Source organism: Vanellus vanellus (assembly GCF_965231255.1).
Source record: "Vanellus vanellus genome assembly, chromosome: 3".
Classification (NCBI taxonomy): domain Eukaryota; kingdom Metazoa; phylum Chordata; class Aves; order Charadriiformes; family Charadriidae; genus Vanellus; species Vanellus vanellus.
In genome coordinates, this window is record NC_138907.1 from 11,368,686 (window position 1) to 11,392,559 (window position 23,874).

Consider the following 23,874-nt stretch of genomic DNA (forward strand, 5'->3'; position numbering starts at 1 on the left):
TTCAGTGGGTTCGGGAGAACAATGCGGGGGGGGGGGGGAGGGGGGGGGGGGAGAAATTGGACCTAAAACAATAAAACCTCCCGCTTTCCGTGGGCCTCTGCCTTCTGCTTGGATTGCTGGAGCTGATGGGAACTGACAGGTGTATTGTTTCGGCGAGCTATAAGCTCCATAATCATCAAGGGTGAAAGGCATACGCTATTGCTAAGTAGGTTCAATTGGCTTTAGTTCTAAGTAAGAGGCGCGCTGTGAATGCGCCGAACACCTTGGAATCAGGTCTCAAGGCTCGAGCAATGATAGCTGCTTAATCTAGCCTAAAGGAACAGTTTTGAACTAATGAAAATTGCTTATAAAAATATACTGTACTCACAGCTCTTTAATCAAAAAAAAAAAAAAAAAAAAAAGATGATAATATTTTTTTGTAATAACCTATTAATTTAATTGGTCACGAAGCATAAAATACATCATTGAAAATTTAATTGACCCAGAAACTAAGAAACAATATTTAAATTAACTAAGCTAGAAATTTCCATGATGAGGTAATAAGGCTGTTGCATTCCCAAGCTCGGAGGAATGTTTTCACAGCTAATTGTTCAAAACTTGGGGTTTTTTGACTCGCGCCCAGAGAAGACGACTACGAAACGCACTTGGCCTGGGTAACTTCAAACCCCTGTGTTCGTACAGGCCGGGGCACAACAAAGATGCTGAAATCACTGCTTCTAACTCCAGAAAGAGAGCGAGAGGAACAGAATCAGGCGCCATTTAAACACGGTACCAGTGCCTCGGTGTTTCCAACCACTTTACTCTTTATTTTAAAAAAAGCAAACCCAAACAAACAAAAAATTTGTATAATGTATTTTTCCCCTATAAAAAGGCAAGGGGGGGGGGGAGAAAAAAAAACTGGGACAGTTTTTCTAGGCTTTCTTCGCGAGGCCTGCCACTGAAGATTGCATTAATGATCTCTATTTTTGTATACTGAATAAGTCAAATCCATTTGTCACACTGCAAGTGATGGCATACTTAATTTGGATATAGTCAATTAGCCTGGGCTAAGCTCCATAGCCTGCTGCGCACACCTCTATTTTGTATTCTCTCTTTTTCCTTTGCCACACGTAATCCCATTATGACGGACAGACAAAGAGAAATAAACTTGGGGGGGCAAAAAAAAATTAAAAAAAAAAAAATCAAAATCAAAGTTTCGCCCATCGCCTTCTAAAACGCAACTAAGTGCGGCCGCTGGTTTTCTTTTTGGTTTGTTGGTTAGTTTGTTTTTTGGTTTTTTTTTGTTTTTTTTTTTACCTACGAGAAGTCTCCGTTTGGCTTTTTTTGGTGTCTTGCAGGTTAGCGGGAGAAATGTAACTCATGCATCAACTGCGGTTAGACAGATTTATGACACTTTGGGGACATGCTCTTTCCTCTCCCTGCGCTGCTGCAGACCGCTTACATTTTGCAAATCAGTCTGTTGCCAAGACGACGGGCTCCCCCACCTCCCCGGCTGCTTCTTGTTTTGTCATGTGCTCGGGGATGGATAATAGCATCAATGTATGGCGGCGGTGGCGAGGTACGGTGGCGGCAATGCACGGCACGCACGCGCGCGCGCACGTTTGGGAACTTGGAAAGCTTGAGCTGAACCGGAGGGAGAGAAACCCGAAGGAGCCCAAGGCGTAGGATGGATGGATGGATGGATGGATGGATGGATGGAAAGGAAGGAAGAAGCATGAGGCTATGGGCAGGGAGAACATAGGGAAATGCAAGGAGACAAATATCCCTCGGACAAAGTGAGAACAAAGACCCCGGTTGTACTTACTTCCCCCTGGCTTTGCCATTGGTTACCTAGGTGAAGGTTACATGTAGTGCCACTGCCCCTCCATGCCCATATTCATGCCCATTCCACTCATAGGTCCTAGAGGGAGAGAAAAAAATCCAAGGAGATGCCAGAGAATGAGCAAAGTCAACGGATAGTGCCAAAAAGCCCCTTTCCAAAACGCAGCAAGGCGGAGGGGCCAAGATGGCTTCGAGCGAGAAGACGCCTGGCTCCCCTCGGTGGCGTTGAAGGCAGGCAGAAGACAGGCGAGGCGAGGCAAGGCAACGCAGAAGACGGCGGAGGTGGGGGGGTACCTGCGGCGGGCACGACCGAGGGGGACCACACCGGGGGCTTACCTGGCGCTCGGATGCCCATGTGCTGCTGGCCGTCCATCACGAAACCTCCCATGGGCTGTCCGTCAGGGTTATAGGGTGTTCCTTGACTTACTGGAAAAGCGCAGAACATTGCTTTTTAGCCACAGCCAAAAGGGTCACCTCTTCTCATGGCATCGAGACAAAACTTCTCCCCCAACCCAAAAGGGTCACCTCTTCTCATGGCGTCGAGACACAACTTCCCCCCCAACCCAAAAGGGTCACCTCTTCTCACGGTGTCGAGACACAACTTCCCCCGCCCCAAATCCAGGGACCGCTATCGATGCCGGCTCGAAAGAGGGAAAACCACCTACTGTTGGAATTTAGCGGCCGGGCTAACAAGCTGGCTTGAGTTTTGGCTTGCCAAACCCAGGGACCGCTATCGATGCCGGCTCTAAAAAGAAGGAAAGCCATCCACTGTTGGGATTTAGCAGCCGGGCTAACAAGCCCGCTTGAATTTTGGCTCGATTTCCCACTGCAAGTTTGGAAATGAAGTGAGTGATCTGAAATCTCGAGCCACGAGGAGCCCCGGCCCCAGCTGCTGCCGCTGCTGACGTCAATGCAAAGACCTGTATAGGAGCCGGATTTTACGGCTGGAACAGTCACACTGAAACGGCAGTGTGTTAAATTACGCCCCTGCGCCTTTCTAAGAGCAGGGACCCAAACGCGTCCCTGCCACGGACTGGAACGGACTGGAAGAGGAAGCGCGGCCCAAAGGCAGCTTGGATTTGGATAGTTTGGCAGCGAGATTTGGGAAACAAAACCATCTGAGAGTAATGGGATATTCCTCGATGGTAAATACCCACACGGGGTTGCAAGCCGAGACCCCAGATGGAGCCGGCATGGGAAAACTTCAGCTTTGAAAAAAAATAAATACATATATATAAAAATAAATCCCCCCCCCCCCCCCCCCCCTTCAAAGTAAAAGCCGAACGCTCAGCAATGCCAAAAGACAGCTACTACAAAGAAGATACAAAAGGACCCTACACAAGTACCACTACCTGAACTCCGGGTTTTAACTGTACGTTAAAAGCCGGCTTCAGAAGTAAGCTGCCTTGGGTTATTAAAGCACATAAAGCTCTACCTCATTGAACGTCTTTGAACTTTACTGAGTCCCACAAGCGATTCTGACCCCTCTGCCCTTTCGACAGGTAATAAAGTTTACAGCAATTCCACACCAAGCCATGCACCAGGGAGCGGTCACAGGAGCAGAAAGAGCTGGGAAGGAAAACTAAAAACAACTCCTAAAATAAATAACTTTAAGTCTGGACGTGTACGGCAAATCCCGTCACGGAGTGGATCATTTTAGGTTTGGTTTGGTTTTTTTTTTCCGATTGTTCAATGTCTTTTTTTTTTTTTTTTTTTCCCTCCCCAAATATTTTAATCACATTAAAATGATGAGGGTTGTAATGAAACAAAGCTGGGTGTATTTTAATTGTCAATCACTCCCAGCATTCATTTCTCATTTATTTACCAGGTAATGGACCTCCCGGTGAATGGCTTGAGGATGGTTTTCGCCTGCGTGACTTGAATAGAGTTACTATTGGGGACTTGCCTGCTCGATTGGACTGGTCTATCATGGGCTGAACTATTCTTCTTCTAGCGTTAATAAACCTGCAAGAAAAAAAGAAGAAAAAGAGGAAAGCAAACGGTTATGGAAGGGGGATGACTTCCACCCATCCCCAAGCCCCCCTCGCCCCGCCGCGGTGCTCTCCGTCGGGCGGCGTGCGGATGCAAATCCCGCAAAAACCTCTAACCCCCGTGACCTCCCAGAGCACGAGCTCGGGGTTTCCGAGCTGATTTATGTTCGCCTGCTTTTTTACCACAGCCGGACACTTCCATTTCATCTTTTCATGGGGGAATTAGCCGAGTTTTCAGCAAACAATACCGGCAACGCTCTTCTCAATTCAGGAAAAAAAAAAAAACAAAACAAAACCCCAAAACCCAACGGGTGAAGCCGGCGAGATGCTCGTGAGGGCATCTGCTACCTCCCCCTCATTAGTGCCATTTCTGCCTTATGTCCTCCGCCTTCTTTTCTCCTTTTTTTTTTTTTTTTTATCAAAACCTGCCCCTACCTCTTGCAAACCTAATTCCCTTTTAATGCCCACTATTAAGATAATGAACTGTGATGGCAGAACCCCATCAAATGAGGGAACGTCTGGAGTTTTATCACCGCCAAGTCACACTGCTGGGGACTTCAGAGCCCTGCATTCCTCCCAGCCATTTCTTGGTGGGCTTTTTCGCCGCCCCCCCCCCCCCCCCCCCCCCTTTATGCAAAGTCTGAGGGGGTCAAGGCGAGGTCATAGCTTTACAGTAATTGAATTTATAATCCTGTTTTCTCCAGCTAGGCCTGACCATTTACAGCAAACATCTTGTTAAACTGTAATTACTGGACTACTGAAAATTCCCCCCCGAACAATGAAAAGCAGATCTTTGGCAATAAAAAAAAAAAAAAAAAAGAAAAAAGGTACAGTCCTTTTTAAAAATAGCCATCTGCAACTGTACTTCCTCGGGTTTTTGTAGCTCTTCGCCTCAGTTAGTCTTGCAGTGCTTATTTAGGGGAGGAATATTCAAAATAATTTGGAGGAGAAGAGGAGAAGTAAAGGAGGAGAGGGATCATAAGTGCTCCGGTCTCCTCTGCGGGCAGTCCTGGCGGCGCTGAAATGGCGAGACCCAAACCCGTGGCTGGGAACCTGTCTGAAAGGCATTAGGAGAACTTCTCTTGTGGCTTCGCTCATCAGAAAACCCTTTGGAAAACATCTCCATCGAGACTCCATCACAGCAAAGCCTCATAACCAGCCTTCACATTCTTTACGAGAGAGAAAAATAGGAATAAAATCGTGTATGCCTCAGTATTTAGTAGGAAAAGAAGAAGCGTAAGCGTGTGTACAACCACCCCGTGCTTGTGAAACCCAACGGGCAAGTCCGCAAAGGGCTGCTTGGTCCTTGGTTTTGGGGGTGGCTGAGCAGGAGCTCTCCCACGGCAGAGAGAAAGCCACCGGGACCTTCCTGCGGGAATCAGCTCTGCCCACCCATTCCCCTACGCCAGCGAAGAGAACGGCAAACCATTGCCCCGTGATGGTTGTTTCATCTTCGTCAAAGACCAGCACAGCTATTTCGGTCTCCTCCTGTCTCCCATTCCCAACTCCCATTCTCCAAACTCCCACAAAAATGTAATCAAGATGTTGAGTCCTCACAAAACCTGCTTCGACAAAACGGGCTCAACGGCACCAATTCTGGTTGCCGATCTGGAAGCCTTCCGCCTGAACTAGGTCATGTTTTGCCAGCAACAGTATTGGATCGATTTTTGTACACACTTCTGATAAAAAAAAAAAAAAAAAAAAACCAAAAACCCGCACCAACTCCAGCAAACGGTGTTGCAAATCAGTTTATCATTATCTTGTACAAACCATGAAAATTAGAATCATGTGAGCAGAAGGTTAGACTAATTCTCCTTTCTCATTATAAGCCCAGGTGTAGCACAAACACCGTGCGAAATAAGCAATTAAAAAAAACCTGCTTTTTTTCCCCCATTAGCTGCCTTCGCTCCATGACCAATTAGAAAATTGTTTAATATCTGTAATCTGCATTCGCAGAAAGCAATTTTCACAGTACCTCAGCATCCTAAGTAAAACACCACCACAAAACCCCAGCCATTTCTTTCCGCAGCCTCTTGCTGCGTTTGCTCCATCCTTCCCCTGCCCGGTTGTTGCCCTGGTCCCGCGGCAGGAGGGGAGCGGGTTTTTGGTAGCCTGGTCACCGAAACCTTTGCTTGCCGTAAGTTTTTTTTTTTTTACCCTAAAGAAACCCTGAGCATCATTAAGCACGCACACTCACACTTCTCTTCCTTCTCCTCCAAACTACAGGCGCTTTTAAAGAAGAAGGGGGGGGGCTCCATAATAAACCACAGAGCTAGAATTTACCAATAATTATCCACAGGACCTGCCTACGGTAAAACTTATTCTCACCTGTCCGCCCCACGCTATCGCTCAGGATATCTGCTTTAAGAACGTTTTACACACAGGTACTTAACAGTTATCTTCTTCCTACGCATTCGTGGAAGTATTTTCTATAAGTAGCAATTCTGCCAAACAGCCCAGTGTTTGGATGTCTTCGGGGGGGAATTCAGACGCAAGAACATTTTCCTTCTGGGCAAAGTAATAAAATGACATTCTCGCTCCTCCCACCCGAAGTCAAACGGAGGTCAGCTCCCCATCCTTGTATCTGTTTAAATAAACTGGTCCAGCTGTTTGTTTCCAGGATGCCCTTTAACCTTCTGTCCCATCCTCCCTGCCTTTGTAACAGAACGCTTTACTTTGCATTATAGTAGACTCCAAACCACTATGCATTAAAAAAAAAAAGAAAAAAAAAAAAAAAAAAAGGAAAAAGTATTCACTTTCAAGTTTCTTCCTGCATCCCAAACCTGGAATTTGCAAGAACCCATCGGATTAAAACTATTAACGTGGCTTGTCTTGAGAAACCACAATGCAGTGCTGTTACCTTTATAAACCACATTTGAGAACCCTTTGCAAGCAAAACTGCAAATTAGCTGTAGCTGCAGAAACACACAGGCACAGGGATAATTTCTTCATAGCCTCTGGTTTTTTTTCTTTGATAGAAGGGCCGAGATCACTCCTTGAATTTCCCGAGCGCCAGGCTGACGTAACACCAGCAAAAATGATGGAACAGAAAAGCTAACTGGAAAAAAATCGCACCGCCCCTTTTCTCAGATGTTCACATTCACCTATCTCAACAGAAAGAAACCCTAAATCACTCCGATTTTTAAAAGTTCAGAGGAATCGGGACCTAAAAATGATATTTGCACATCAAGTGCTACCGAAATGGAGTATCCTGAAAATACGACTCAGCATCAAACTTAACTTAATGATTAAGACAGCGGCATAACCTCACTTGTCTGAGTAAAGACCCGCACAGGCTCAAAGAGTTGCATGAAGTTATTTTTCCCCATACCAGTGCCCTACGCACTGGTACCTGTGCTCCGATGTGGAAGGAGGGGTTTGGCTTGGTTTCCCTCCCCCCCCCCCCCCCCCCTCGCCCAGAAGAGCAGAATCAATAGCGGCACCAACGACATGAGATCCCTCAGTGTGCAGGTTGTACCCATCTCCCAGCCCAAGGAGAGCTGAGAACTCTACTTTGGGTTGCTTTTTGTCTTTTGTTTGTTTGTTTGTTTTCGCAAGGGGGAAGGATGTGGCATGGAGGAAACATTTGAACAGTTGGGCAAACAGAGAAGTTTCAAGTATTTATTATTTTTTTTCCAGTTAACTTTTCCTTGCCCTTTTGGATAACTGAGATTGCGCTTTCCTCCATGTCCCCAAAACCAAGAAAAAAACCCACAAACATCTATTCCACCTGCATAACCCTAAAGAGGTGGAGGAAACCCTCTTTTCTCCAATTTGCATTTTGCTAGGATGTTTTCTCTTTGGCTTCTCACCCAGGGTCTGTCTCCAGAGGTCACCACTCTCCCCAGTGGGTCCATCACTGGTCCCAGGGGTGAGATGCAGCCCCGGGGACGCAGCAATCCCCCCTCCTCTGACCTTCAGCTTGGCCGCCCTCGCCGCCACGCACCAGTTTTGGTTCTTCTCAGCGAGAGGCGGCACGGCTGGTGATGACAAAAGACTTATTTTAGTTGGAAATTGGCTACAATAACAGCAGCCGGAGAGCAAGGATTTTCGGAGGGTCACCGAACCCTCCGAAAGGCAGAGTTCGCTACGGCTCAGGTTACAGCCCGAGTGGCATTTTCCCCACGGATCTGGTCTTTCTCCCTTCCCCTTGTATTTCACTTCTCTCGAGTGAATAAAACAAGACTTTCCTCCGCTGTCACGGGTTGCCAAAGTCACCTTTGCTCAAGAATCGACAGAGCGATTGCGGGGACTTCCAATTTGCAGGCTTTGAGCGAAATTTCCCAGGGCCGGCCGCCTGAAAGGAGATGCTGAGACTCAGCAGTATACTGAATTTTTCTCTCCCCCCACCTCAAGCCCTCCCAAACGAGGAAGAGTTTCACACCAGTACTGACTTTTCCTACTCGGGAGTCGCGGGCTGTTCCCTCTCAATACTGTCCCAAAGCGCCGCACACCAGAAAGTCCGTGTATCGCCAGCAGTGCCAAAAAATTCCCCAAAATCTATCTGCCTCCTCTTCTCCTTGAGCAAACCAGGCGGGAGGAGGTGGAGAAAGCCCCACAGTACCTGCCAACCCCAGCGCTAAAATCTCGCTTGCCCCTCCGAAAAAAAACCCCCACAGTATCCCTCTTGACAACAAAATCATCGTCTTTTTTTTTTTTTTTTTTCCTAACAGATGCCAAAGTAACCAGAGCCCTTCAAACTGGCAAATAATTCACTTGTAAAACCAGCCATGCTCTTTTCTACATACCGGGATCCTTCATTTATACAGCAGCAAAACAACCACCTCTATTCAGCACTTAATTCCTCAACGCTTAACAGGTTTATCTCTAATAAAAACAATTTAAATGGAAAGTGTGCTATAAACCCGGATTATTACACTTCAGTAACTGCTTTATTCCTTATTTTAACATATTTTCATTTTTTTCCCTGTGTATTTGTTTTCCAGAGCTTTATAAAGGAGTCAGTTAAAGAAAAGAAAAAAAAAACAAACCCACCCTAGAAATCATTTCACCAAATACTTGCAAATGTTTTAAAAACAGCCTTAAAAATAGCGAGCTCCCTCTGTAATTATGAACAGAAAAAAACCCAACTGCAGACTTTTGAATGGTAATCACATCTCCCCATCCCTAAAATGAGAAATAAATGTTAAAAGAGTGCTTGCTGCCGTTATTAGAAAGTTCTGATCCTGAAGTCAGTTAGTGAGCTTAATGACCCGTAACTACCAGTCATTAGCAATCCCTGCTCTCTGTACTCCCTTTATTTGGAAAGAAAAGGAAAAAAAAAAAAAAAAAAAAAAAACAGAATAAAAAAAAATCTAAGACGCTCAAGAAACTTTGTTCAATTTAAAGTCAAACTTTATGAAGTCATGTTTGGCAACTTTTCTTGGTTTCTCCTCCTCCTCCTCCTCCCCAACTGAAGGCAGTTCAGGACTGCAATACATCATTTACAACACTAAATAGAGGCAGGGAGGGAAGAGAGCACGGGGGCTGCTAACCGCCCACTCTGGACACGTAATATCGGAATATCCTCCGAAGGCAGCAAGCCCATCCGTCAGGAGGATCAGGAAGGTCTCCCGAAAGCTCTCCTCTCTTCTCCCCCCCCTCTATAGAGACTCTATATATAGAGCTGAGGGTGTCGCGAGACAACACCGAAGAGCGAACAAATAAAATACTACACAAAAACCAGCGATGAAAAACCACTAATTAGCTGACAAATTTGATGTAAAGCACTAATGAAAGCCATGTGTGGTTCTGCAATTTAGTTTTAAAAATAGCTTCTGACTTCGAGCGTTACTATGTGACCCCACCGACGGATTCATGGTGTGCATTCGGAAAAGTTGCTTTCAAGCGGGAGGGCGCGATTGACTCTCTTGCGAGCCAACCCCACTAACGTAGCGAGCACGTTGACCGCAAAAATAGAAGGCAGGGAGATGGCATCAGGTACACACGCTCCTTGTAATGGAGCCGGCCATGCCCTACATTTCGGCCGGCGCAACATGTCCCAGCTCTACCTTTGGCCACCTCCTGGGCTTGCTCTTCTCCCAAGCCCTTAAGCCTTGCTTCCCCTCCCGTTCCATACCACGCCGGCTTCTCAAATGGCTATGGGACATGCCCTGCCTCCAAAAGAAGCAGACCGGATTTGGTGGAGCACCCCGCCACCAGCCCTGTGGGACATGGTGACTGCCTCGGGGTGGCAGCCAGCCCGGCAGTGGCTCGTGCTCTCAGCGCAGAAGGGATGGCTGATGTTTTTCCATCGAGGTGAGGACCCACAAGCTCTCCTGGCCCTGCTCGTCCCTTGGCCCAAACGTTCTCCTCGCCCCATCTCCATGTAGGGCTCACGGCCGGTGGCTGCTCAATGGGTCTTTCTAGAAGAAAGCTGGGCAGGAAACACTTTCCCCATCTTGCAAAATTTTCCCTGTTCCCCAGCAGGATGGAGATAGAGCCTATTTGTATTTATTTAGCTAGTTCTGAATGAAAAACAAGGGAGGGACTGGCTAGAGAGGTGCGAAGAGCCAACGTGCCCGGGGAAGGGCTCCCTGGAGACATTCCTCCCGGCACTGCCCATCTCCAGTGCCCTCCCACATCCTAGGCGAGCTGCTGTTGGCCTTTCTGGCACGCTTTCCTCCTCCTCTCCCATCCACAAATCCCACTCCATCCTCCAAAAAAAAAAAAAATGCTCAGCCGACGTGGAAAGCTTCTGGTGAAAATCCAGGTCTGGCATCCCGGCCAATGCCAAGGAGCCGGAGCAAGAGGCCGTGCTGCAGGGTCTGGGCTGCGCCGGGGAGGGCTCGCAGCAACCTCATTCCCTGCCACCGCAATTCCCTGGGGGGGGTGCAAAGCAGATGTAAACTCGCCCTTCGGCAGCCAGATGATGTAAGGGGAAATCTTTACATGGCAAAGCGCCAGCGGAGCTGACCTCCCGTCTCTTCCCTGCTCCCAAATCCCAGTGCAGCTGTACTCTGCTGATCTCCGTGCGCCACAATTAGCCTTTAAGGAATATGGCAAGGATTCATCTAGGAGAGCGGCGCTAAGGCTGCTCTCTAACTCCCGCCCGGGACAGCGCCGGACCCAACGCAACACTGCAGTTGGGTACACAACGTGCTACTAGCCAAAATCTTGCCTCCCGCCAAAATGCTCTCCCTGCCCAAGGACTGATGCTGCGCAGTCACTTTTCCGCTGCAGATTTGGAGAGCGATTTATCTCACAGGATCACAGAATCATAGAATGGTTTGGGTTGGAAGGGACTTTAAAGACCATCCAGTTCCACCCCCCCTGCCATGGGCAGGGACACATCCCACCAGACCAGGTTGCTCCAAGCCCCGTCCAACCTGGCCTTGAATGTTTGCAGGGATAGGGCATCTACCACCTCTCTGGGCAACCTGGGCCAGTGCCTCACCACCCACACAGCAAAGAATTTCTTCCCAATATCTAATCTCAATCTCCCCTCTTCCAGTTTAAAACCATTCCCCCTCATCCTATGGCTCCACTCTCTGACCAAGAGTCCCTCCCCAGCTTTCCTGGAGCCCCTTTAGGCACTGGAAGGGGCTCTAAGGTCTCCCCGGAGCCTTCTCCAAGTTGAACAACCCCAACTCTCTCTGCCTGTCCTCACAGCAGAGATGCTCCAGCTCTCAGAGAATCCTTATGGCCTCCTCTGGACTCGCTCCAACAGGTCCATGTCCTCCTTATGATGGGGGCTCCAGAGCTGGACTCCTTACTCCAGGTGGGGTCTCTCCCACCACACTGTCTTTGCTGGGATAGAGATGTATGTGCTCCAATACGTAGATCGTGCCAAAAACCCTGAGACCTCCCAAATGCTCATGGCAGAGGGTGTGCAGGGTCTCCACGGGCTTTGAGAGCAGCCCAGGCTGCAATACCCATCTCCCAGCTCGGTGTTTTCTTCCAGCTGTGATGAGGGGTCTGAACATCAACTTTCCATCTGAATCTTCAGGAGAGCATGTCTGGACTCCATAACTCAGTTCCTGGTCTGGTGCACGCCATCAGTACAATCCAGCAGCATGTCTTCAGCAGATCACTTCAAACCAACAACCCGAGTCCCACTCAGTGGCAGAGATTAGGCTGGGGACTGGTGAGAACTGATAGCAACCTATGCGCTACTTCTTTGGAAACACTCCTCTCTCTTCCAGCACCATCTTTGTCCTCTGTTGATTCAGCATAACCTCTTATTTAAGGGAATGCAGTTTGTGAAAGGTGCCTACATGATCTCCGAGCTTTCTCCTGCCACCCAAGTGGTCTAAACTCCAGGGCTCCTCCTTTGAAGTCCAAGGCTTTTTCCATACATCAAGTTGGGGGCCTTGTCCAGTTTTCCCCCATTCACTCCTACCTATAATGCATATGGCATGGGAGCTGGAAGCTGTGCCTGGTCCTCCAGCCCAAGGGAAAGCAGAGAGGCTGCTCCCACACCTGGCTGATGGTTTAAGTGTGTTCCTGCTCACTGAAGGATAAGAGAAATGCTCTGTCCGTACTCCTGGACAGGTCTCCGCACCCTCCTCTCATCTCCAGAAGGCCACTTAAGGAGCATGGAGTAACTCCCTCCCCAGGAACCCCAGGAACATAAGCTCCTCCAGCCTGAGGGACAAGGAGAAGCGAACCCAGGGTGGCCAAACCAAAACCCCCGACAAGTGTCTTTGGGGGAAAACACCCCCAGAGCCCCCAAAGAGAAAACATAATAAACACCTATATAGGACCTGTGATTCGTACATGAAACATACTTTGACATCGCTCCGGTCGATACCCCGAGACATCGGCTCGGGGCAGAGGAGGGATGCTGTGATTCCTGTGGTTGCGTCCTCCCCACCACTACCGAAACAACAAACACGCGCACGTTGGTTCATTTCGTGTGATGTGGGCACCTGCAAAACTGGTTTGATTTTTTTTTTTTTTTGCTCCCTAATTTCTTTTTCCCAGAAACCATAAAAGATACAGCTTTGAGTCACAGCCAACGTGAAAAACAACCCCACGCTTCTGGATAGGCTCCCCCCCCCCCCCAAGACATCCTACTTCAAAACATTGTTTTCTAACCACTGCTAATAACCTACTTTGTAATCTACTTTATCTAAACATAATTTCCCATTAAGTGAAGTAATTCATTTTGCTTATAATCCTACTCCTGACGGCATTTTATTCGGGGCAGGAGAAAAGACATCCTCAGAAAAACAACTGCAAACAAAACACGCGCGGGGAGGTCAGAGGAATGTCAAAGATATAAAGAATTGGTGAGAGCACGGGACATAGAACCCCCCCCCCCCCCCCAGATGGTAGAAACCACCTTTATAAACCAGGTGAGAAGTCGGACATCTCTGGGATAAAACTGAATTAAAAGGAGCCATTGGCTCTTGAGCTTTATCATTAGCCAAAAAAGCCACAAGGACTACAGCGCCTGGGCGGTGGGGGAAATAATAACCTGTGAAACTGTTACATGACCTAGATTTCATCGAAGAGCTGCGGAAGTAATATTTTTTCCAGCAGCATCTGCTGCCGTTTCTTTTCTTTTTCAAAAGTAAAATAAAAGGCAGAAGCCTCGTTAGCTCTAACGACGCTGGTGTAGCCATCATCTACACCGAAAGCATTTCAGGGCAAAACCGCCCGTCCTTGCCTTGCCCCTCTGGCCGCCCTTCATTTTTGAGATGAGAAAATCGGTTCAACCAAGAAGGCGGCAACATTCGCCCCCTTTTTTAATATTTCAGGCTGACTTTTTTTTTAAACCACGGAGGTTTTTTTTACGCCGGCGCAGCCCGGAGAGAGCACCCGATGGAAGCGCGAGAGAGGGTCTCCGCGGGCACCGTTCTCCGTGCGCCGGTGTTTCAGTTCGCAATGGTTGAGCGTTTTACGCTGACCTCGGCAACCGTTGACACGAAATAGTTGGAGATGAGGTCTGTGCAAGCACAAAATACCAGGAAAGGCAAACTATATGTAAACACTTTTCAGATAGCCACGGCGAGAATAGACCAAAACCTGACTTGTGAAGCAGTGACAAACCATTAGTCTCCCCTTCTTTCTTTTTTTTTAATGTATTGAGGGTATATCTTGTTTATTTCTTTATTTATTTTTAAGATATTGAGGGTATTTTTCCTGACAGAAGCATCTCTGGCCCTAAAGAGAAACCAAGCCCCGAGAACTGTATTTACAGAAGACGGCGCAGAGCCCTCCCCTTGTTCTCAACGCACCGTTTCCGCAATACGATAGTGCCCCGAATGGGGTTCTTTTAAAGCCTAACTCTTGGTTTTGAGGCAAGGCACACCCGAAACTCAGCCTTTTTTTAAATAAAAAGTAGCAAACAAAGCCTTCTGACCCCTACCCTGATCCTGCAGAGCAAAGCTGGTGCAGGAGAGGAGGAAAGAGCAAGCGGCACCGATTCACCTTATCTCCCCAACAGTGCATTCGTTACAGAATATTAATGCACCGACCAAAAAAAAAAAAAAAAAAAAAAAAAAAGTTTGTCAGGTTGAAACCCCCCCAGAAGAGGATAGAAGGCCCAAGGGAAAACCGGATTTTTTTCTTTTTTTTGGCCACGTATTAACTTCTCGAGTGCGTTTTGTTAATCGAGACTATTGGCAGGTGAACCCCGTTTCGCGCTGCGCGATGCTCTGCGGTGGGAACCGACCTTTCTCCCTCTCAAAAAAACAACAAAAAAAGCAGCTGTGTGAATAAAATAACACCAGTTATTTTATTTGCTCAATACTCAGGGTGCCACTAATTAGCCTGTTAGCTCGTGCGAAGTGATTCCATGTTTGCTCTGGAAAGAAATGGTGTTTCCTCTGCTGGCTTTGGCCAAGCTAAATGTGGGGGCTATCAGAGCAATGGTTAGGGGAGACATCCTCCCCCGGTCCTCCCGGGCAGGGTGACCCCTCTTCTGGGGCAGTTTGGGGTGCGAGGAGACTGCCAAGGCTGGACTGAGCAAGAAACCCAGGATCTATCAGCTTTCCAGGGTGAAAGCCCTTCCTCTGCTCCACCTGAAATCCTGGAGGTCAAGGGGAGCGTTTCCCCAAAATCCCTCTCTCTCCACCTCCTCCGAGCATCTGCCCCCTTTGGAAAAACACCTGCGTTTCATGCCCAAACTGTACTGCTACTCCTTAAACCTGCGCACTGAAACCAAACCCCACTCGTTTAAATCACCGCGCTGGATTTTTAAATGGCTTTACTGAACTAAAAAAAAAAAAAACCAAACAACAAAATACCCACCCCAACCCCCCCCCCCAGCCTAAGATCCGGTGATACGACGGTACCTGATGGCTCTAAATTCACAACTCTTCCCCCTGCAAGCTATTTGCTCAGCTTTTCTAATAATACCTTGGCTGCCTGGCAGCTCTCCAGGGCTGTCTAAGGCACTATGCAAGCTAAACATTTTTTCGTCTGATTTCAATATTTTCTTACGAGTAACTATACAGGATTTTTACCTAGTGAGTATTCCTGATTGCTGTAATTTAAGAACAGAGAAATCGACTACAGATGTAATATTATTATTACAATTGGCATTCAAGGTGAAAGGCATAACAATTAGCTAAGACTTAGTGAAAACATAAATGTAAAAATCTGCTTGAAAAGCCCAGCACATGGTACGTTTAGAACAGCTAATTTACCGCACATATTCCAAATTGCTCAAATGGTATAACAATTCACCCAGCGAGATCCTTTTTTTAATAGTTTTCTTGGGGTTTTGTGGTTGGGTTTTTTTTTTGGGGGGGGGTGGTGATTTTCATGTTGCAAACACCTACTATCTTATTTTACTCTGGAATAACAAACAGTACGCATTCGTTAAACCTGAAACATATATTCTTTCTTATTTCCGTTTTTCCTGCCTTCGTGTGTATTCCCATTAACAAAACAGTGTTTAAATAACATACATATATGTGTTCTTGAATCACATAGAGAAGAAAAGTAAATAGTTTCCAAAATCCGATGGCTAAGTTTGTATCTGAAGTCGAGAGGATAATTTGTGAATGTTTTAACATTTACAAGTAAATAAGTACTTGTATTTACTGTATCTGATTACAGAGAAAAGTATTTGTTATGTTCTTACACAGATTCAAATTGCATCTTGACCTTTTCTCGTTTAATCTGTTTACTGCAACAAAAGCAGTAATAGATACATCTGCAAACAAGCAGATATTTTACTTGCCTAGGACTAAAAAAACCCCTGCGTGTGACATGCTCTGCAAAGTGGCAAACCTAAGAGCTTGCCTGTTTATTGTAGCCTGTGATTTGGTAGGCGGCAGGGGCGAAAATCCACCCCTGCGTATAGGACCAGCACCTGCTTTTGCTCTGCTCCTTCCCTGCCGGACTCCTCCCCCACTTACGCCCTAAAAATAGTGTTTAAGTGGGACTAAAGTGGTGTGCTGGTCATGTGCTGGCCTTTTCCTCGGGGTGAGTATCACCCTCAGTGAAGGAATTGAGCGAAGATGATGTCTATGCTAAATGCCCAGCTCCCGTGAAGGAGCCTTTCCATCCCCTCCAAGGGGACAACGGAGGGCTCAACGCGTGGGAATCACCGGACAACATTATCACTTGGATTTGGGGTGTGCTTCAGATGCACCAAACCCCAGGCATGCTATGATTAAAAAAAAAAAACAGTGGGAAAACAGGGGCCTGGGACTGTTTTCCAAAAGGTGGCAGGGCTGAGCGCCATGCAACAGCTCCTCCTTTGCCTGCACCTCTGTGGAGGGGCGGGCAGAGGCCTTCTGCATCTGCCCCAGCTGCATCTGTCCCCATCTGCATCCCCGCATCTGCCCTATCTGCATCCCTCCATCTGCCCCATCAGCATCTGCCCCATCAGCATCTGTCCCCACCTGCATCCCCCTCACCCACCCCATCAGCATCCCATCTGCATCTCTCTCCATCTGCCCCATCAGCATTTGTCCCCACCTGCATTCCTCCATCTACCCCATCAGCATCTGCCCCCATCTGTATCCCTCCGTCTGCCTCATCAGCATCTGTCCCCATCTGCATCCCCCCATCTATCCCATCAGCATCCCCTCATCTGCCCTATCTGCATCCCTCCATCTACTCCATCAGCAGCTGTCCCCACCTGCATCCCTCCATCCGCCCCATCCACATCCCCCCATCCGCCCCATCCGCATCCCGCCATCTGCCCTATCTGTATCCCGCCATCTGCCCCATCAGTATCCGTCCCCACCTGCATCCCCCCCATCCACCCCATCAGCATCCCATCTGCATCCCTCCATCTGCCCCATCAGCATCATCCCTCATGTCCCCCAGCTGCATCTCCCAATCCGTATCCCCCCCTCACCTGCCCCATCTGCACCCCCCATCTGCTCCATCCGTAATCCCGCTATCTGCAAGCCTGGTCGGGCATCACCAGCAAGCAGATGGGGAGGACACCCCTTGCAGTGGTGCTCCCCATTTCATCGCTGGGTGCTGGGGAGCAATCCCCCGTGAGAAAGGCAAAATCCTTCCATCCCCGCCGTGCCACCCTGCCCACCCGTGCCATGGCACAGCACTTCGTCCCCCGCCCTGTGTGACTACCGCAGCAAAGCTCAGCCACTACGCACACCCACGAGCAAAGAAACAGAGGCAGGAGAAAATTTCCTGCCGGAGGGGAGTGGTGATGGGGCTAAAAGGGTAATAAAGTACTTCTGGGTGTCTACACCCTGAGCTGGCTCTGCTACATACAGCAAAGGTGGTCTGATGGTCCTATCGCAAACCCATCTCTGATTTTTCAAACTGATCTTCAGGCTGGTCCTGGAGCCTTTTTCAAATTTCTTCCTTACAAAGTTTTCACCAAATTAACTTCAGCTGTCACCAAGAATGAGATTAGGGATATTTACAGTATTTGAGCATTTTTTTTTTCTCCAGTGTGTTTGGTTTGGTCTTGTCTTTTTTTTTTTTTTTTTTTTTTTTTTTTTGGCAAGCCTAGGAAATCATACACAAAATTGACATTTAAAGAAGCCAAGGTCATAAACCCAAGAACTCAAGAGCTAGGCAACCGTATTACTAGAGCTGCTTGCACCCTGTTCTTTAATCTCCTTTATATGGAAACAGTTCAGATACCAGCTCATGGTACAATTTTTGATGGGGCCCAATGCCTCAACCACCCCAATGATGATGAGGTTTGTTACAAGAACAAGCCAGGGCACTATAATGTAGAAAAATTGATTTCTCCAGGAAATAAACTTTGTCAAAACGGAATGAATAAGGCAGCAAATGGCAAGAAAAGCAAAGCCGTCCTGGCTGAAGCAGCTGAACGTTGCACTGGAGAAGAAGATCCAGGTCTGCTGCTGCCTTGGACTGCTTGGGAACTATGGAATAAATCATCAAACCCAAACTTCTCACCAGCAGTTACTGATTTCTCGCCTCTCTCCTCCATACCCAACACCGCAGGGTGGCAATGGAAGACGCCAGGGCGCTCAAAACTTGGGAGTTTCCAGTGCAACTTGGGAGTTTGGGTGGTTGTCAGACCTTAAACGTGGGTAACTTGCTGTCACTTTGAGTCACCAACCCAAACCCGGTGGCTGTTCTGGACCTCCCTGTCTCTCGCTTCTTCACCTGGGAACAGGGACAACACTATTCTCTCTCTTTGCAGAAAAATATGCAGATTTTTTTTACGCAGATACAGGCAAGCGGAGGTCAGGGGAGGACTTGGGTCTTACAGCACTAAACACCACAGGAAAGCCCAGCAGTAATTATTAATTCCATTTTCAAGCACGGTTTGAATACAGCTCAACAAACGAAGCACTGAAGAATGAGAGGAAGATAAAATATTGACTAGCTGCTCCATCATTGTCTGGTCTGTGTCCTAGATAGCGCAAGGGTATTTTGGGGGGGGTGGGGGGAGGGGGAGGAAAGCGGAATGGAAGCACCTAATAAAAGGCCGGAGCTTTAAGGATCTGAATTTTCAAATTTATTTTTGAAGGTCATTTTAGTGCAGTTGTACGCAACTCTATTTAGAGGGATCGTCACATAGAGACATGCACATATAGAGAGGTTATACAGGTGCGTTATTCTACAAATACACAGACATTTTTCTGTGTGTACCGAGACTTTCCTAAACCAGAAACAAGCATCTGACACCTAACGCAGCCCTTGATGAGAACTGCTCGCTCTTCTCCGTAGAGTACCACCGGTAATTATTTACCATTAGTTCTTAATGGGAAGAGATTCAACCGGGATGTAGCAAACAAGCAAACCGTATAGATTGTTCGATACAGTTTGGCTGACTCTCTGCGGAGGTAAGAAGCCATTGGGTCGCACCTCCTGGATATTTCAATGCCGGCTTTTATCACCAGGGAAAAGCACCTTATTAACCTGGACTTGGTCAGGTCCCTTCCACCTCCATATAGGCAACGGTCTCAAGATCACACAAGCGCCCCTTCTAGCTCACCTTACCGTCCTTCCAACCCTAAACCGCTGCGGGGTTAAACGACTAAGAGGATGGAGACTTGAAGGGTTCATTTAGAACAACGACATCTTGAACTCTGCTACCTTCCTACCTGCCACACGCTTAGTTTGACACAGGTTCCCTCTACCCACCACGGAAACATCCAACCACGGCAAAAAGATGGTCCTAAAGGGCAACGCTGCTGATTCGCAAGCAAAATTGTTGCGTGTGGGGGAAAAAAAGAAAAAAAAAAGAAAAGAAAAAAATCCTCCCAGTGGGTTATTTCATTATTTAAAAAAAAAAAAAGAAGAAGAAGAAAAAGAAACAACCTAAGGAAAAGGGTCAAGTTAAAACTGTGGTATTTTGCAGGACATGTGCCCTACCACTGATACGTTTTCTGGCACGTCTCACTTCATCACCCCGTTCCTGTGACTCCTTCACCATCAATAGGAGTTGTGTCCATCAACCCGGGGAGCCCGAACACTGGGCAGCCCCTGTGTGAAAAGCATCGTTTTTTTCCCGTTACGGCAGCGAACCGAAGTATGCAACTTGCACATACTGCGAAGGCATTCAAAATATGACAAAAAAAAAAAAAAAAAAAGGTTCAAATGCTTTCAATCTGCGGAAAACAAATGCTCTCTTCACTGACTGCTCTGTGGCAAACTTCTAATTCCATCCAGAAAATCCAGCATTCCCAGTCTGGGCTAACGACCATGCTACCAGACATGAGTTTATGTTTTTCATGCACATTTCATGTATTCCCACACGCTGTGTTGCTGCCAATAATTTATGACTGATCTGCACCCAGCCTGCCCTTCAGCATTTTATTTAATCTCTGCAACAGTGATTTACAATGACTCATCATTAATACAAAAATGTACATGTGTGTTAACAAGTTTGGAAGAACCTAAGGAGGAAAGGCGAAATTTTTTTGTGAGTCGTGGCTGAATGGCTTATGAGCCCGCTGAAAAAAATAAAGGCAAAGCTACCAAGGAACGATACCTCAGCTCTTCCCTGCAAGAAGAGAAAGGGGATTCAACCAAAGGTTGGGAGAGGGTTGGCCCCATACCACCCCCCTTTCCCAGGATTCGGGAGGGGATGGAGCAGCTTGTCGGTCACCCCGTGGCTGGATGTTTTGAAAGGATTCCCGCCTGCATGTGTGACCGGCATGCTCAGCCTCCTCCTCCTCCTCCTTCCTCAGCACCCCTTACAAAAAGCAGGGGCCGAATTACCGTATTTTGGCATCTCTGCCCACCAGCTGGGGTTTAAGAAAGCTCCGACAGACTCTCTAGTGTTAAATCTCCGTGGGGTTGGGGAAGGAAGGGGAATCGTCTCAATAATTCATACAATTGTAACACCACGGCAGAATTACCGAACCAGCTCAAGCAGAGGAAGCCTGCCCTACATCCACAAGACTTCAGTTATAATGTATTTTGACCTACTTTTTTTTTTTTTCTTCCCCCCTTGCACATAAGGAACTTATAAAAACACATCTGACACCAAGCCAAAGTAAAAATCCCTCCAAAAAACCCCACCTGGAGTACTGTGTCCAGCTCTGGAGTCCCCAACATAAGAAGGATATGGACCTGTTGGAGGGAGTCCAGAGGAGGCCACGAAGATGCTCCGAGGGCTGGAGCCCCTCTGCTGTGAGGACAGGCAGAGAGAGTTGGGGGTGTTCAGCCTGGAGAAGACTCCAGGGAGACCTTAGAGCCCCTTCCAGACCCCAAAGGGGCTCCAGGAAAGCTGAGGAGGGACTCTTGATCAGGGAGTGGAGCCATAGGATGAGGGGGAACGGTTTTAAACTGGAAGAGGGGAGATTTAGATTAGATATCAGGAGGAAATTCTTTGCTGTGAGGGTGGTGAGACACTGTCCCAGGTTGCCCAGAGAAACTGGCTGCCCCATCCCTGCAAACATTCAAGGCCAGGTTGGACGGGACTTGGAGCAACCTGGTCTGCTGGGAGGTGTCCATGGCAGGGGGGTTGGAACTACATGATCTTCAAGATCCTTTCCAACCTAAACCATTCCATGATTCTATAAATCCAAAGCAAGATGGGTACTGAAAAACACCCCGGAAAGTCACTTGGCAGAAATCCCCCCAGCTTTAGTTCAAAGCATCCCATGTTCATCATCTCAAAAAAGTTCTTTGATGGACCATCCTAAACAGCCATAGTCACCCACGCCGAATCCTACACTCCCAGACCCCTCCAAAGCAGCACCCGCTCACTCCACCCGTCGTTGAATAAGACCCCTGACAAACATCTCACAGCTTCTCAACTGGCCAAAGCACTTTAACTGAAGGACAACCATATAATTCAAGGTATCGCCTGGGCGAAGGTTGGAGGATGTAAAGCTGAAGCAAACCCTAATTTTTCCCTGGCTGAGCCAACATACCGCAGGTTGCGTTTCCTCAGAACACGTATTCTACGTTTAGTGCCTTTTATTCCTCTGTTTTAAAGTTAAGTATCTTGGAAGCATACTTCACATACACTAAGTATTTGGCATTTTCCTTTATTCAGTGTCTTAAAGGGCTTCAAAAAATTGATCTCCCAGGGCTGCTGCGGGGTCACAGAAATTGATAACCCTTACAAGCTATGCTTATGTGAGCCCGCCTGCGTCTCCCAGATAGTGCACTTTGTAAATTAATCCTCCAAAGGCAAATATATTGTAAGTAGCTTGTTATCTCTAAAGTACTAAATTGAAGAATACACGGGATTATATTGACAGAAATTACATTTTCTGTAATGGGGTTTAATATATCTGAAATCTCTCCCATAGGCTCCTACTCTCTCTAAGAGAGGAGGGTTTGTTAATGTAGGTGCAATGGGCATCAAGACCAAATTTATTCACTAAAATGGATTAGGCCGTGTAATCAGAGCTTCAGTAATATTAATCTCTGACACGTATTGAACGGGAAAAAAAAAAAAAACACTTTTGTCTGCAAACTGGCATTCCTCCCTCCCATTTCCCCAGCAGGCTCTCTGTTTGCCTTGGCCATTTTCTGGGTATTACTTCAAAGAGGATAAGGTTTCCCATCATAAACACTAATCGAAAAATATTAGGACAATTAATTAGATACACTTAGTTTTACAAGGTATTAGATTGCAATACACTTCAAATATGACACTTGTTCTGGGATAGTGGGAGAAACCTGCATTTGGATGCAGTAACAAAGGGTAATAAATCAAACTTTTTTTTTTAAGGGTTCGCTCGTGTTTTCATACTTAAATCACGAGTAATTTTCACCGGTTGCCTTCACCACGTCCTGGACAGTTAGCAACCCGAAATCCACTGCAGAGACAGCACAGATCCTGATTTCCTTCAAATAAATCACTGCTACACCAGAGCAGGGGCTCCAGCATCCGTTGGCTGGAATAAATAAATAAAATCGCTCCACACCGTACTTCAGCAGCAAAAAGCCAGCCTGCCCTCAAAGTTTATTCAAACTTTCGAAACCCAGACTTTTAAAACAAACCGGTAAAGAGACAGAAGGATGTCAGTCAAAAAAGAAAAACCCCACTAACAACATTTAAAAAAAAAGAAATAGCGTGACAGCAGCCCAAAATAACATTACCCTCTGCAGAAACAGAGCCAATCGCCCCTTTTTTTTCACCCGACATCTCAACCTGTTCCACGACCAAAGTTCTCAATGTGGATGTGGCTTCCTATTGAAGAAGACACATCCCCAGCCAGAAGGAGGACCGGTACCCAAATGCGAACGCACCGATACCTGCCCAAACCATGGGAAAATAAATACGGCTCATTTTCTGTGGTAGCAAACCTCCTCGTTCCCATAATTGAAACCACTTGCCCGGCTAGATGCCTTTGCATCAATAAACTGCTGGCGGGGGGAGCAGAACAAAGGCAAGGTGTGTCCTCAAAAATGCAAAGCGTGAGCCGGAGGGTGCTGGCGGCCATATAGAAACGCGAAGGAAAATTACTTACCAATTGTTCACTTGAAGTATAGTGAGCCCCGTGTCTTGTGCCAACTGCTTTTTCTGTTCTTCTGAAGGGTAAGGGTGCTAAAAGACACCAAAATAAATATATACATTTAAAACAATGCGCTTTTGGGGGGCATATTTTTTATTTTAAATTAAAAAAAAACACACACACGCACAAAAAAAAAACCAAACCCAAACCAAAACCAGAAGCGTGACATCTATTATTGAAAGGTGAAAATGCTGAGGTGTGTCACTCTTTTATAATTATTAATGGGCTACTACATCACTTAATTAATGGCGGTAAGAGACAAGCCAATTATAAAGATTAGTGAAGTGGAGAAATAACTGCTTAGGATACTGGCAGTACCTTGATACTCCAGAAGGATATTTGTTGCATTAGCCGAAAGTTTTTTGCACTTGTCTCAAATGACTGATTAGAGTCAAATCACAGCTTTTCTTTTCTCCCCCCACCCCGTATTTCACAGAACAATTAATGAACGTGATAAAGCGCTCCTCTGCCAAACTAAACCGCGCTGATGTTTTCTGAGATCGTGAAGACAAACCTTGCCAGCGCCCCAAAATAATTTGCAAATAAGATCAGCATCCTGAACGTAAACAAACGCCCGGGTTTTTGAACACAGGCCAACACAAGGTCAACGATCAGCACATTTTTGCCTGACATTAACATAGCTGTGCTGCACTAATCCTAAGAGACAGAAAATAAATACTGGTTTAATTGAAGATAATGTTAAAATTCAATCATAAGTGAAG

At 46.9% G+C, this 23,874-nt stretch overlaps 1 protein-coding gene across 3 annotated transcripts in view; it reads right to left on the minus strand.

Annotated features, from left to right (window-relative positions):
- MEIS1 (Meis homeobox 1) overlaps positions 1–23,874 on the minus strand; it is a 115,126-nt gene that overhangs the window by 2,521 nt on the left and 88,731 nt on the right. Inside the window, exons 9-13 of one of the 3 annotated variants that reach the window (XM_082480376.1) lie at positions 23,108–23,184; positions 3,728–3,786; positions 2,158–2,247; positions 1,805–1,900; positions 1,105–1,623 (exon numbers count right to left, since the gene is read on the minus strand). In XM_082480376.1, coding sequence (XP_082336502.1) covers positions 1,842–1,900; positions 2,158–2,247; positions 3,728–3,786; positions 23,108–23,184 — 285 coding nt within the window. In that variant the 3' untranslated portion in view covers positions 1,105–1,623; positions 1,805–1,841. Of the gene's footprint in view, positions 1–1,104; positions 1,624–1,804; positions 1,901–2,157; positions 2,248–3,727; positions 3,787–23,107; positions 23,185–23,874 lie in introns of those variants that run through there. The other 2 variants (XM_082480375.1, XM_082480374.1) reach the window with 2 other exon arrangements.